The sequence below is a fragment of the Tinamus guttatus genome, unplaced genomic scaffold (assembly GCF_059628265.1).
Source record: "Tinamus guttatus ecotype Peru unplaced genomic scaffold, ASM5962826v1 Tinamus_guttatus_pri_ptg000052l, whole genome shotgun sequence".
Lineage (NCBI taxonomy): Eukaryota > Metazoa > Chordata > Aves > Tinamiformes > Tinamidae > Tinamus > Tinamus guttatus.
In genome coordinates, this window is record NW_028288586.1 from 4552590 (window position 1) to 4569120 (window position 16531).

At 38.2% G+C, this 16531-nt stretch overlaps 1 protein-coding gene across 1 annotated transcript in view; it reads left to right on the forward strand.

Moving 5' to 3' along the window:
* Positions 1-16531, forward strand: part of FAM184B (family with sequence similarity 184 member B) — a 38353-nt gene that overhangs the window by 15088 nt on the left and 6734 nt on the right. Inside the window, exons 2-4 of the mRNA XM_088539987.1 lie at positions 410-1171; positions 14872-15084; positions 16244-16397. Coding sequence (XP_088396113.1) covers positions 410-1171; positions 14872-15084; positions 16244-16397 — 1129 coding nt within the window. The remainder of the gene's footprint in view (positions 1-409; positions 1172-14871; positions 15085-16243; positions 16398-16531) is intronic.

Sequence of the window (16531 nt, forward strand, 5' to 3'; positions counted from 1 at the left end):
CGTTCTACAGATTTACCTCTGCTCATCCCTTGCTAAAGGCCAAGTGGCAGATGGTGCTGCTGCACTGAAGCCTAAATACAGAGGGAGTCTGGCAGCTACAAAAGGTAGCATTTTGTTCCTGGTATTCAGAGGTCAGACTAGGTGTATGAAGTGATGATTTGCCAGAAGTAAAAACAGAAATTGCTGAGAAAATCTGAAAAGAATATGCTTCTCACAGTGTCCTCTTTCTCTGTAAGGTTTTGCAATTTATAATTGTCCCATATGTTGCTATTGGAGAAAAAAAAAGGCAACAAAATTTAACTGTAATAATTCTCCTAATAAAGCATTTAAGACCTTGATAAATTCCTAAATTCTTAATGCCACCAGTTATCAGACACTATAATTTCCCATTCTTTTTCTTGAATTATAGGTGATATATGCTCTGAACACTAAGAATGATGAACATGAGGCTAATATACAGGCTCTGAAAGATGCACATGAAGAAGAAATTCAGCACATTCGTGCTGAGACAAGGAAAACAATCCTGCAGTATAAATGCAAAGCTGAAGAAGAACAGTTGCTTAGAAAGCGTATCCAAGTCCTTGAAGATGCAGTAGACCAACACAAGAGACTAAAAGAAGAAGCCCTAGCAGAGTTAACCCTGTTCAAGAAGCAGCTGAAAGAAAAAGAGCTGAGAATGGATGTAAAACAAGCAGAGATGATCCTTTCCACAGACACAGTGGATACCAATGCAGACTTTGAAAATAAACTCTTACATTTATATCAGCAGCATGAGGGCCTGTTAGATGAATGCAAAGCAACCAGGGAGAACTCGGATACACGAGAGATTTTAGATGAAAAACACAGTGTGGAAGGACAAGCTCTGATTAACGAGATGGAAAGCCTGAAGAGTGAGAACCAGAGAGTCACAGAAGAGTGTACACAGAAAACCAGCCAACTGCAAGGCTCCTATGAGACAGAAAAAGAGACTTTACAAAAAGCTATGCAGCAATCCATGGCAGAGCAGCAGAAGAATTGTCAACAAAGAGAATTGGAGCAAAGGAAGAGCTTAGAGGCTCAGGAAGTTTTTTTGCTGCAGCAGGTAAAGAAACTGGAGGTAGACATGGAGGAGAAAGCCTGGAAGGTAAATGAGAGGAAGAAACACTCTCAGAAGATGAAAGAAAGAGTACAGGTAGGGTATGAAATTGTGATCCCTATCTGTGCCTAGTAAAGTACAAATTATCACTTCTATAAAATTCAGGGGGGAAGGTCTTTTAATTGCTCAAGTCAAATGCTTTGTAAGAACTAAAACAGTTTAAGAGGCTTAGAAGAGAAAAAGGAAGAATATAGCACTGGGGAGTTTTTAAAGACTGAGTTAAGCTGATTAGTAACTCATTAGGAGAACTCTTTGAACAGTAGACTTCCTATTCCCTGAAGGAGGTAAAGCTTTTTCTGCACGGAACTAAAGAGAACAGTAAGCAGGCACTAATGGTAGCAGAGGATGTGCACAGGGTAGGTGTCTTTCTGCGCTGTGGATCTCACCTCTCCGTGCACTGATGAAATCAGGGTCAGGTAAGAGGCCAGGCAGTGAGCTGGAGGGTTAGAAATCAAGTGCTTTATCTTGCATGATTCTGAGAGCAGTAGCTCATAGCAAGTGCCATTCAGCAGTGTCCTGTAAACGTGAAGCTTTGTGTGCCAAATCGTGGGGGTGCGCTGAATCAGTCAGGCCTTACTTGGTGCTTTAGCTCATACATTTGCAGTACATCATGTGCCAGGCACTGCTGTCAGCGCTGGCAGGTCACGGGCAACCTGCCAACCGGGTGCATGTGGTACATAAGGACATGACATAAGGTCATCAATGGGGAGACACTGGGGAGCTGTGCTGAAGCTGAAGCACCCAGCCATGCTCCACACTCAGCCGAGTTCCGTGTCCCTATATGTCCATATGACACCGTAGCTCCTTCCTATCACATAAGCTCACCTTAGATCTGGCCCCAGAATTGAACATGTTGTCCCCAGCACCACCCAGGCACTGCTCTCTCCCTGCATTGGTCTGTAGCCTGCGGACTCCATGGCAGAGATGCAGATAAGCCCCCTCTTCTCTGCCTGGGGGAAGTCTGTAAAATATGTTTCTATAAGGAAAAGTGTCCCGGCTGTATGGAGGTGATGGGGAGAGGGAAAAGTAAAACCTGATTTCTTGTGGGTTCTTTGTCTTGGATTCAGGAGAAATGAAGGATGGGTGCATGGAAATTCCTGCAGGTTAATTTACTGTTTCTACTTTATCATGTGAGAAATGCAGTGTTTTGGGGATTATACAGTTTAAAAGAAAATAGAAAGTGGAAATAACAATGTTGTCTCTTTAGAAATATAGTTTCTGAATTCAGTGTCAGATAGATTAAAATTAAAATTGTTTTCTGAGGGACATATGTTCAACTATTATAAAATTTAGATCCTCAGAATCAGTGGAATGATGCTGGTTTACACTCCAGCTGAAAATATTACCTTGACTCTTTAAAGAGATGCTCTCAGACTGGATTAAATCTGGAGGAAATAAGAATTCAGGTATTTTTCTATGCTTTTCTAATTAAAAAGCAAAAAGCTTCTTCGTTTGATGCCATCATTAAATATTACATTTTTTTTCATAATTCCATGGACAATGACCAACAGGAAAGGATAAACATTTCTTTAATCATTAATAGCTCTGATCATTAGTAACACTATCAAGAAAAGCTATTAATATGCATGAGAGATAAAAGGGCTGGTATTTAAGCAAGATTAATTTTCTTTTTTCCTTGGTGTTTGCCAAGTGGTTAGAGACCCTTAGATGAAACATTTCACCTTTAGATGAGTACATTTGTTATTACTATATGTATTACTATGAAATAGAGCATGTAAAGGATGACAAGCCATTTTCAAAAAGTCTGATCCATGCATTCTAGCTTTAGAAGAATTTTGGAATATGGCAGAAGTAAAAGTCAAGCAAGCTTACCTTGAAGTTTTCAGTTATAGACAACGTCAGATAGGAGTTGGGTTTGACCCACAAGGCTTTATCCGGATAACATTAATATAAGAACAAATAGAAATTTTGTCCAGGTCGGTGTTGCAGTGCTCTTGGAGACTGAGACCTTAGCCCCTGAAATAGAACAGTAATTATGGCCAGGGATAATTTAACACAGAAGAGAAAAAGAGTCTTTTAAATTAGCTCTGTAGGCAACAGATTCATATCATTGAATTGCACTGAGAAAGAAAATGACCATTTACTGCAGAAGACAAGAAAAAGAACATAAGTAATATACAGAAGAGTAATGCCATGCATATTTTGAGATTTGGAAATATAGCTTAATTCTCAGATCAAAATGTATAATGAAAAAAAAGAAATGGAGGAAGAGCTAAATGTAGCCAAAGACTGAAGAAGAAAGTCCTGCAAAAGGCAGGTAAGATGCTCATTAATGTCATTCTGAAGTATTTCCCATGTCATTCATACTAGAAATTCCACAAGTTATTTATGCTCTTTTAAATGCAAATTTTGCTATTATGGAAGGGATGGGAGCTATATTGAATTCCCAGAACAAAGCCATTAATGAGGTAGATGAACTGAAGAGTCAAATAATAGAGCTGCAGCAAAAGACTTCTATCGAACAGATCCAAAGCAAGAGACACTGTAGAGACATGTAGGGGCTTAAACAGATATTTTGCTCTCAAACATCCATAGGGAAGACATGCCAGAGTCCTATATCAGTGTCATTTTATTCTGCCTTTGGGTCATTCTATAGAAGTCAGTCTTGTAAGATTCACAGACCACACGCCTCACCCGGTTTGATTCTCACTCATAAATTCAATACATGAGTTACTGCAATGACAGCAAGAAAACTGCAAACATGCTCACAATACAGTTGTGGTAGCTTAGGGCAAGCTGTTTAAATTCTTCTATCACCAAGCCCTTTTAGAGAAGAAGGTCCAACACCAGCTTTTGCTCTTGGGAACAAGCTGACATGATTTATTTATTTATTTATTTATTTCTAAATATGGAAGATAGTTCTATTCTCTTGAAAGACATAACAGAAATAATACCAAGAATAAACTTGATACAGTGAGGAATGTTCCGAGTGGTCCTTCCGCATCTCCTCTTAATCAATTTTCAAGCCCAGACTATTTGCTGTATTGTTCTCCTAGAAGATTCTTATGCTAGCATTCTGGAAAATTAGACCTGGCATTAGTGACCTAATAAAACCCAGATTTGTCCTGCACTTTTTCACAGAAGTGAGGTTTTCCTTAAAGGAAGCCTCCATGGTTGGGAGTGAGTCACTACCCACAACTAAACTGAAACAGTAAAACAAAAAAACTCGTCTGCAGAAGAGGCAAACAACCCTGGCTCGTTACAGTTCACATTGGCAACTGAAATAAAGGCAGTATTTTTCAGTGGAGCATATCCTCCTAAATGGTATATTCCCTGCAAAACAGATTACTAGGAGCCCTGAATTCTACTGTGGTTTTGTCATAAATAAATAGACAGTGTTTTACAGCCTGCTGAAGCTGTAGCTACTGAAAACACAACATGAATAAAAGACATAAGGGATTTGAAAAAGCAAGCATTAGTCCCAGGAGGAGAAAATACACCTGAAAGGACAACTGTTAAACATGTTGGAAGACCTTGTAATGAAACATTCCAAGGAAGTCAAGTCAGTGTAAACTTTTGTGGAAGTTGAAAGAAAAAAAATACAGAAGGTAGGAATGTGCTTCTATTAATAGATGCTCTAATTCATCTGTTTTTAATCTTATTGGTCGTAGTGACATCATTTGAATTATCCTCACTGGAGGCACTTCGAATTACCATAAAATGCAAGGATTTTTCTTATAAAAAAAAAAAAAAGTGTGTGTGCGGGGGAGGGCAAAATCAAAGCTGATTTATTTCCATGAAAAGCTTCTCAGGCAGGAAGGTGAATTTACCCTTGATGTGATAAACTACCTTCTTAGCAACACTTACGCTTGCAAGCCTTGGATGTAACATTTAGAATGATTAATATAAGGTTCTTCCTCAAGCATAATGTATTCTGTACTCCAATTTCTGTGTTAAATTTCCATGGATCTATGATGTGAAGATTAAGCAACATTTTGTGTTATTTAGGCTGAGGAGCCAATTCTGCAAGGTGTTGATGTGATTGATGTGGACTGCATTTCAATTAGATGAGCACTTGTTATAAACTATAAATACATACAGGTGTGTATGTCTATATTTAGGTTCAGTTGCAAAGGGTGCTTGTCTTGTGGATTAAGATGGGTTGCCTGTGCAATATCCACCCTTAAATGTCTGAGCTTCAATTTTTGTTGTTGCGGTGCCACTGCAGCAGTGGCATCAGTTGGCTAAGGAGATTCTTTAAAGAACTTAACTTGTGTGAAAACAGCTCTCTCTGGTGCTTTTGTTTCTCATGCCAAGTGGCATGAATGCTTAGGCTTCAAGGCAGTCTATAATGTCTCTGTGCAGTAGAGAATCCACATGTGAGCTGAAATCCATTCAAGGAAAACCTTGAAGCACTTGTTTGGTTTTAAGTGCATACTTCAATAGTTAGTGAAACTCGCACCTCAGTGCGTGTCTAAGCAGTTTGCCAAACTGGGGCATAAACTAAGGAGGAACTTAGTCTTCTGTCTCCTGAAGCACTTGTGTGTTTGTCGGACATCTTCAGGACAAACATGCTCGATCAGAGCAGTTAGTGTGGCAGTCAGTCAGTCAAGGTTTCTTCAGCTCTGTGTTGTTTCCCAGTTGAATGCTGTAGGTATAGGAGTTCCCCATCATTTCAAGAATAAAGTCTGTTGCTGATCAGTTGAGAAGTGAGAACAAGCAAGCAGCTCCTATCACTGAATGATGATTTTTGTGGCACCCTCTGGATTTTGGAGACTAGGACTTGTGTTAAGTGTTCTTCAGAATCATTCATTTTCCTCTGTGAAACTACTGGAGTTTATGCATATATACGATCCCGTTTCTCAGAGCTAATCTGTTCTACCTGATCATGAAAGTGCTTGTGCCTGGTCGCTATGTTACGATGCGGTGCTTGAAGGCACACAGTTCCACTGTCAAATATAAGCCTCATGAAAAGGCTTCCCTTTTACATGGGGTTGTGTTTATGTGAACAGGTTTTCTTAAAATGATGCCAATTGAAGGTCATCTTCATGTGAATCAGATCAAACTTGAATCAGTCACTTTTAAAGGTATTTTTAAGGCATTTACTGCTTTTAGGAAATAAATATTATTTATTGCCATCTTTTCTTGGAGAGTCACAGATGAATATTCAAGTAAATAAGAAATTTCCTAACTTAAAACAACAGTATTTTTCATAACTAGTGCTATTTATATCATTTGATATAATTAAATCCCATGGCAGATGTTTGAGAATTATTATATCTATTTTCCATATTGAAAAATTGAGCTATGGAGATTCAATTGCTAGAGATGCAGTGGTAATGCTGCAAGTATGTGATTTTCTGGTTTTAATTGCAGCTACCATTATATCCTCTCATTTTCTTACAGGAGAAATTAAAGCTAATTTCTCCCTTGCAACATTCATGCTTCTCTGTTTGATTCCATCCTTTTACTGCTACCCAACCATTACCCTGATTCTAAACTATGACCTGCTCATATATTTTCCTTTGTTTTTCTATGAGTTGCAAAGAATACACGTCCCTGTTGTCTGCAGCACTCATTACTAGTATCATGCCAACCTTTCAGAAAGCTCTTTTGCCTTCAGTAGACTTTTAGGTTCTTTTTCTGTTAGTTTCAATTCTTCTTGAGTCATTGTGCTATATAAAGTATAACATTCATATGGGTATTTTTCCCCTTTTTTTTCCATTTGTAGTGTCTGAAAATGTACTAGTTTTTTGTTTTGTTTTGTTTTTCAGCAAACAGACACAAGCAGGAGGAACAAGCGCACTAATGAGCTTGTAACACAAATCACTTTTTAGAAATTGTTCATTTAAGTCTTTCTACAGTAAAGAACTCAGCACGTTTTTTGTCTGGATGCCTGTATGCCGGGATGGTTATTCTCAGTGTACAGGGATATAGGTATCTTTTAAATAACTGGGTATACATTACGTGAGCACGCAGCGTGTCTGCTCAGTCCTGTCAGCTCCTCAGCCCCATGTTCTGCTCTGTAAATCCCTGTCCTTGGTATTTCATGTTGAATCCAAGATCCTTGCCCCCGGAGTGCTCCAGGGCTTACATTTAGGATTTCTAATAGCCTGCGTAGAGCTACTAGGTGGGAATTGTGGTACCTTCATGTATTTCCTCTGGCACAGGAGCACTGTCTTCAGTAGGGATGAATCTTCCCTTTGCAAGAGGCAGAGCTTTGCCAGGTGCTTGTCTGTGAACAACCCTTATTATCTCTGAGCCAAGTATAATGCATTTTTATTTTGATCTTGCTTATTTTATACATTTTATATATTTTATACATACATATCCACATAAAAAAGACCTGAAGAGAACAGGCACAGGCTACAGGAACAGGCTGCCCAGGCTACTTCCCCAGCAATGACAGAAGAGTGAACAGAATAATCAATAATGTAGATTGGAAGGGAGAACTGGAGTTCATCTAGTCCAACCCCTCCTGTGAGCAGGATTGAAGGGAAAAAGAAAGGATATATAACTGCTTTGTGTGATGGCAGGCCACCTGCAGCAGGTCCAGTAATTTAGTATATACCGTTACTAGTTTTAGTTGTCCTCCCTGTATGTTCCTAAGATCAAGAGTGAAATAAAGGAAGTATTCTGGCCCCAAAGCTACTTTGAGGGCAAAATAGCCTTTATACTATGCTATTCCTTGCTAAGGTTACACCTAAGTTTCAATGCAAATCTGATCCTTCGTTTTAGTGTTTACATGCCTATGGATTCTTCGGGGGGGAGATGTGTTGGTATCAGATTATCCACCTGTAAGCGCTGCTGTGTGGAGAGCAGAGGAGGAATAGCACTCACTGAGGTATCAGCGCAGCACAGGCTGCATGGTGGGTAAATGTTTGTGTGTCAGAACAAAAAGCAGAACCTCTACAAGGCAATTATCTACCTAGGTAAACAATGTACCTTTTAAGATTGCTGACAACTGCTGACATTTTCTCTCTCAGGAGAACGTTTGTTCTTCAGACCATTTGTTTTTCAGATCTTGTAAGCAAATGTTGTCTGTTTAAAAATCTTCTGTACAGGATATTTCCTCTTCTTTAGTGTGCTCATGTGAAGGTTTTGCCTCTGATCATTTAAACGCTTTTACTTCATGGATAATCTCTAAAGTAACTGCTTTAAAGCACTGAAGACAGGGCACTCATGGTGAAAAGTTCTGATGATGCTGAGTGTTGTGTTTATTTTTCCTTCCAGAAGAAAGGAAAGATCCTTTCCTTTCCAGAAGCAGGGTGAAATGATTTGTGATTGTCAGTGCTGAGAAGTTATGGGTAAATGAATACGGTTGCAGCATAAGAATTTGTCATTCAGTTTTTTTTCCTGCCAACCAAGGGTTGGAGGCTCCAAGGGTTTATCAAGCAAAATCAGGTTATTCCCAAATATGCAACATATCTTCAGTCTACTTCAAGAAAGTGATGAACTGCAACAGGAATTAGGTAGGTCATCCTGGGACTACTGGATTATGGGGAGCCCTTGTATTAAGGGTCAGGCTAAAATTTCAGTTACTTTCTATCTTCACTACTTCTAATCCACTTTGTTTCTAGCAAGCTGGATGGTCAGTAGGAGTTTTCATTGCAACAAAAGAAGAAATTCTAGATCTTTTCAGCTGGGATCTATGGACTCCGAGTGGCCATAATAAACTCTTTTTGACTGTTCAAAAACAGGAAAAGGACTGATGAATACTTTTTGGGCGCTAAGTAAAGATTTGTCCCACCTCACCTGCTGGCTTCCTCTTTCCACTTTCTTGTAGAGCAGGCTTTGTATCAAACAACTGCATTCTCACATTCTATCCATTTCCTGGTTAGAAATCCAGAATTTATTTTGTTTGTTTAATATTCTTAAAGTTCTGGGTATGTCCTGTTTTTTGTTCGTTTGTTTTTAATTATTATTTGGTCTTTGCTACACATTCTGCATGCTGCACTTTTTTTCTTCTCAACCTAAGTTGTGCTGACCTATCCAGTGGGAATTCTTCACACATGAGTACTCAGAAATCAGTCATCTTTACTCCATTCCAAAGTCCCCTAAAATGCATATTTCCACAAAATCATCTTAGTGCACTTAAAGCTGAAAATATACCATGCTGTACTGGTATCCCTAAGTAATGCCTAAAAATAACACTAGGGTGGGGGGGGTGGAGTGAGAGGAGGAGGTTGAAAGAAGGGATACTGGCACACTCTGATGTCCTAATCTTGCATATATGCATGCACACAGCATATCCTATTAAAAGAGCTCAAAAATAAAAATATATGATTTGAAGCCTTGTTGTTCAGGTTTTACAACTGGAAGAACTAAGGCAGAGAGAGAGAAAACAAACAACAAACAAACAAACAAAACTGTTTCCTAACTCCCAATCCAGTACGATGAGCTCAGGGTATGCATGCCTGTATATCACACATGTACAAATGCAAGGGGTGCTGGGAAACCGTATTTGACACCTGGGTATATATAAAATAGTATGTATCGTGTTATATGTTATATTCATAGCACCATCATAAGGATGAACAGATGGCTCTAAGAAACATCTTGATGTGCCAGAGTCTCCGAGTTTGCTGGAGGGGAGGAGATGTTCTCTGCTGCACGGGTGGTGGTGCTTGCATTCTTCTTGGTGCTTCGTAGGATACTTTCTGAAGCTGTTACATGGCACTATTGCCAGGAAAGTGAGATCATTTGACATTTTAATACTTTCCTTCCATAAATATGTGAGTGTTGACAGCCAGCAAGCCACCATTTACTGTACAACATCACATTTTGCTCACGGTGTGATTCCCAGCCTGGAGCTTCCGCCTCAAGGGTTAGGCAGTGTGCTGTCACTAATCAAGTTCCAATCCGGATAAAATTCAGATCTAAAAATAGCTTCCTTGGCTGCGTAAAGCACATTTTTGGTTGGGTTAACAGAGCAAGAACACTATTTGAGATCTAAAAATAGCCTCCTTGGCTGCATAAGGCACGTTTTAAGTTCGGTCAACATAGCAAGAGCACTGTGCAGAGCAGACAGATCATTGTAATTTGATCTCTGTGGGATGCATTTCAGAACAGCAGTATTTCCATATTATTGAGACTTCTGGATAAATAAAACGAATTCTCACCTATCTGGTCCCCTGGAAGGAAGAATGTGAGACCTGTGCGGGTTGAATTCTAGTTTATTAGAGCCCTCCAGTATCTTGCATTTGCACTATGGGATCTCTTTCACATATGTTGAAGAGGACATTCTGGAATTTCAAGGTCCATAGCATGGAAGGACAGATACTGCCTTCTCATGTTGTATCTTTGAAATGCAGCACTAGTGCAGCAGTTGCAGAACCTCGAGGAAGGTCCATAGGCACCACTGGACACCTAATAATCATAGGAGCAGCACAGGTACATCTATTGGGACTATATCTGTCAGGAATTGCCTTAGGCTTAGGAAGGTACTTAACTGGGAATTTAATTGAAAAAACTGTGAAATAAGGCTAGAGACAACTGTAAAACACATTTTTTTTGTTGTTCCTACTTCTTGTAACATGTTACTGATCGTAGTATGAGGAAAACCCTGTAACATGTGGGTGCCTTGTTTTGACTCTGAACACACTCTCAAATATGGTGACTCTTCTGTAATACATCAAAAGGCTGTTTTAAGTCTTTTATGTGAATTCAGCCCCTAGCAACCTGACAGCGCATTCAGAAACTCAGAACTTTCTGCCTAAAAGATACAAGTCAAAATATTCTGATTCCATCTCTAGGTCTTGCCTTTGAGATTTCACACTTATGGAGAGAACAGACATAAGCTAGGCTTAAAGTATTCACAGCACTTGCTGTCACAGTGAATTAAAATAATCAAAGCAGAAATCAAAAGGGAGAGCCAAATGTGGAGGCATGCATAGCATGATATTTGCCCAGTTTTTTTGCCCATGGACTATCAGAGGTTGGAAGTTGCTGCTTCAAAAAATCAAAATATCCTTCCCAAGAGAAGGATAGTAATTATGGTTAGAAAAAAAATATTTAAAATCTTTTTTTTTAAAAAAGTATTTAAAATCTTATCTGTTAGCTTTTAGTAATGGTTGTTCATTTTTCCATTAGTTGTAAGACAATGGGAAACAATCAGCCACCTTAAGGAAAGGGAAGTGCAAACATAACCCATAAACATAACATAAATTTGCAAAGAATTCAGTACAGCCTCCAAATATATTGTTGCTTAGAGTTTATGCACTGGATAGGTATTAGCTAAATATTTAAGACCTCTTCATACAATTCTAGTGGGTATATTCGAATAAATAATAGCATTGGACTTATGGAGAATATTGTTTTCAAGATGTTTTGTTTTGTAGCAGGAAGAGTGTTTAAAACACAAGATCATATGATATTGCAGTTTCTACAGGCTATTAATAGTAAAATGAGCTAAGTTAAATTTTCAAGTAATGTGACTTCACATGAAATAATTTACCACAATAAAATCCCTGGATATTGCAAAATGTTCCAAAAAAAGTTTTACAGTGGTGGATGGGAAAGCCTTTCTGATTGAAAGGCAGGAGGAAGGAACTTAAGGAGATTTAAAATGTTGTTTCTTAACTTCTCATGTATTAGAAATAGTAGTATTAATGATGAAGAATGTGTGTATGCCTAATACTGTGAAAAGAAAGACTTTATGAAGTCTTTCTTCTTACAGCATGGAAAAAGAAGAGCATTTGGAAGGTTAATAGCGTTGTGACCACAGCTGAAGTTTATATACACTTTTCGTTTTTCCCTGCCTAGGTGAGTATTTAAATTTCAAAAAAAAAATATTCTGAGCATTTTTTCCCTATTCCAGTCTTTCTTATTGGAAAAAAAAATACAAGCTATCATTTTGGTACTTTCTTTTTAAAGACTATTCACCCAGTTTCTTTCAGAAAGACCAGGCAGAAATACAGTATAATAGCAGTCTATGTCCCATATGCTGATAGAGGGGACCATGCAGCATTAACTGTTTCACATTAAATGTTAGTTTTATGAGGAACTTGAGGAGCTGTAGTGCCTGAAAAAATCAGCTTTTCTTTTTGTTTGTATGGGAAAGCATTGGCTTGCTCTTCAATAGGGATTAAGACAAAGTAAATGCCCAAAAAAAGGAAGGTAAAGGCCAAAGTAGTCATTTTTGATCAGACCAGTTAGCCATTTATTTTTCAGAAAATCATAAAAATGGCAGGAGCTCTGGAAACCAATGAATGGTTGGCAAGCAGCAGGAGGAAGGTTTTCCGGCATCTGCCTTTTCTGGGAGTGCATCCAGGCTACAGATAGAGCCTATCCCACAAAAATATTAAATAATATGCTTTTTACTGATAATAATAGTTAGCAATTATTCTTCCCTTCTTCACTATGCAAACAGATAATTTTACTTGTATTTAATTGGATGAAATGAATCTTAAAAAAAAAAAAGCTATTGGAGCTCAGGCTATTATAATATGATTTAGATCAGGAGGGATCTTTGAAGGTGACAAGACAGAAGTCTGAATTTATTTCCACATTTTTCAATGTATTTAATAAATGCTTAAGTAGAAAGTATGATGTACATATAGAGAGATTTCAAGCAAAGTGAATGCAGCTTTCCTGCTTGTATGAGACTCTGATCGGTAATGCTTTCTTTGCTAACAGAGCTGAGAATGGTTCTTAGTGCATCATTTGTTAGTTTAAATTTGCAGCTTGAGGGAGCTGAAGCTGGTTGCTATTTCAAAATGTGTTAATTCAAATCAATTTTATTGGGTAACTTAAGTGAAAGTGAAAAAAATATTATTTTAGTGTTTCATAAGTTACTAAATGTTTCATTTTCTGGCACTTAGAGAACAAGATAAAGAAATTGATTCACAAAACACTGGATGAAGGAATGTTTATTTAATTTTTAGTTACCTACCTAGAATTCCCATGATGTGTGGGAGGCCTGCACTTGATTTTTTTCCTGCTGCCAACTTTCTCACCTTTCAAGGATTTATCCTGTCACTGGGCTACAGGGTGTTGCAGAGTGTCTGTCTCTGGTTGCTGCTACTTCACTTGTGTATTAAGTGTGTTCTGTGAATAAAATGATTTCTCTTCTAAAAAAAAAATGAAATAAATTAAGTTTCCAAAACACTGAATGCAGTTTGAAAGAAACACATTTTAATTTTTCATTTTGACATATATGCTCAGGAATGTTTCTTTTGGGTTGACTTAAATAAAAGTTTTATGGATTGCTTGATTTGGTCACCAAATAGTAAACAGTTAGCTGGGCAAGTTGGCAGCTCTGGTAAAGAGCATTTTAGCAAGATTTGCATCTGCTTGCAGAGTTCTGCTGTGTCTAGATTACAGATGTTGTTGCAGATCACTGAACATGTGAAATGCTAATATTATAGCTGACGAATTTGGCAAGTTCAAACCAAAGCCCATTACCCCATCTGGGGAAAGAAAGCCACGTTAATTATAGCACTGGCATCGCCCTCTGTGAGCAGCCCTGCCAGAGAGCTCAGAGGGGAGCTGAAATAGATGCTCAGTGGTGATGAGCAGGGTCCACCAGTGACTAACTGGGTACAAATGAATCAGAAATGAAAGACATACCATCCTCTCTCACGTGCTCACAAAAATAAAAGGCAAGGGACAAAAGACTTTGCAAGAGCAGTGGCACAGCCCACAGGCAGGCCTAGCAGCCCAGGCGCAGCAGCCACGGCCCTGCTTGGCCTTGTGAAGCCTGCGGGGCCTGTGAGGCAGAGGCGGCTTCTCAGCAGTGCGGGTGCTTGGAATGGCAAATTTAAGCAGAGCGGCAATTTTAAGTTTGTGCTGAAAATGTAGAAAACCTAGCACACCAAACCCAGGAAACAGACTCACACCAAAAAGCCTCCCAAAACAGAATTCAGAATTTAGTTCTTCTAAACAGATACCTGAGGTTACTTCTCTACTAGCTGTCAGAAAAGTATCTACTGTGTTTAGCAGTTAAGCTAAGAGATGGAAGAATAAAACATCAGTGATGGGCAGAGCTCCTGTTTTCAGTAGTTGCAGTTTACAGCTTTACAAATGTACTCTGCAGTTTAGAGCTCCAGTCTTAGCTCTGCCTCCTGGTCTGTGTGTGCAGGCTGAACTACGCCCCGTGCATAGGAGATGGAGATGATTGGAAAAGAAATATTTTAAGCAAATAACCTGGTGGACAGCAGGCAGTATTTACAAAAGGGATGTCATTGTTTCCCCAGGTTCTCCTGGAAGGATGTTTGCATCCTAAAAGAGCTGTAGAAATTGCTGTATTTTTCTTGCCTCTAACTTCAAAATGTTCTGCAGTAGCAGCTGTTCTTCTAATTGAACATGTACAAATAATTGACTTTTTTGTTGTTGTTCAATAATCAAATCAAAGAGACTGAGAAAGAACCTTCAAGAGAACTTTTAAATGATAAATTCTAACCAATATTTAATTTCAGGTCCTTTTGTAATTTTCAAAATTAATCCAATTTAAATCTCTAAATGAAATGTTTTAAAGCAAGAATTCAAAGATTTTTACTTTAAAAGATCAACATGAATAATTTCAGCTTTAAAAATTTGTTTATTGTTTCTGTTGACTAAAACTATTCCGAGTATACACATGAGCTATCCTTCTCCCTCCCCGCAAAAAAAAATCCCACTTTATTCTTCATTGAAACAAAGGAGTTTGTTTGAAACACGGATCTTTGCATGTTACATAGTAACGCAGGTTCATAATGTGTTCCAGTGTGCATCATTCCACTTCGCTGTGAGTGCAACCATTAATCCTGTCCTGCTGACTTCTTTTTTTCTGGAAGGTGGCTCAGCTGAAGCAAATGTTAGACCAACAAGCAAGCAATTTCAAAGAGTCACTGAAGAAACATGACCTACAGTCCATCAAAGAAAAAGAGAAACTTTTGCAGGATCTTCAAAACACCATTAAAGAAAATCAGAATGTTAAGCTGCAGCTGGAGGCATCACATCAAAAAATCTTAAAAATGTTAGAGAAAAGCAAAAATCGGGAGCTCAAGGTCAGTTTACAAGCTACTTTTTTTTTTAGAAAAAAAGTCTTTGTTGTGGGATAAATCATCTTTGCTAAGAGCTAATTATCAAAACTCAGTTATTTCAAGTTATCTTACTGAAGAGTTGCCATTGTTGCTTATAGTGAAATATCCCATGGTTTTGAGAGCTCATCATCTTTCTTTTTTAAAAATTTTATCTTAATATTTGAACTTATACCACAGTGTGTCTGGAACAGTTGCATAGGATAATATAGTCCACCTGGTACATTTAGGCTGAGATGATACTAAGTGTGCCATTAACAGGACTCTTATTTTTTTTCTTTTTCATACTTTATTAGCTTATATATGGAATAGTTTACATTAAGTATAATATACTCGCATAATGATGTGTATTGATTTAAAAATATCTTCAAGAAATCATTTCTGTAAGTGGATAACTAAAGTTTTTAAAAGTACAAATGTACTTCAATGACAAAATGTTAATATATTAAGGTTCTTACTGTATGTCTTCTAAAAGGGGTTTTTTTTGAGGAAAAAAAAAAATCTATATATGATTTTGACATGAAGTTCAGATGTCCATGTTGAAATCATCCAGCCTAGGGAAAATCTCCTTTTAAAATGTATGTAGTAAAACCACCCTGAGAAGAATGTTTTCTTTTGTTTTTATATTCAGAAGACATTTCTGAGTTTCAGCTCATAAAACCAAGCTGAAGGCAGTAAGCTGGTAGCAATGAAAGAGAGGATGAGAGTTTACTTACAGAGCAGCCACAGAGTTGCCCTGTACTTCATGCTGCATTTCTGCGGACAGTGGAAGACACAGGCGAGAAAGATGAAAGCATCTGTCTGGCACCAAGTGATAATTAATAACATGCAGAGGCTCGTTACAAATAGGAGGCTTTGTGTGCTGAATAATAAAACATCTCTCTAATACCAAATAGTGCATAAATTTCACCATTATTATTTCATGATACACAGCTAATCTAGTGTATTTGGGAGAATTTCTCCTTTTTTTTATTTCAGTTCAGTACTTGTTTTTGTGTTGATGAAGGGTAATTTAAAGTGATGATGAAAATAATCAAAATTCTGCAATAAAAAGCCAGATTAATCCTGACATAAAGTAAAATACCAAAATGACTCCTTTGTTTCCTGGGGGGAGGTTTGCTTACAGGAGGCAGAAGAGCGTTTGAAAAAGGAATTTAATGAGACTTTCAAGACCCAACATCAGTCTCCCAAGCTGGAAATACAAACCTTGGAGGAGAGAGCAAAAAAAGAATTGCATGATGAACTGGAGCAGATGCAGAAGCAGCAAACTCTGTTACTAGGTATAATGTCTCATGTCATACCCCGCTCCTACTGCTTGGTTACCTGCTGAGAAGGACTGACTTTTATCCCATTCATTTTCTTCCCCAGCTTCTGGGAACTCAGGTCTGTGTGAGCCTCCTTTCTCACACTCCAC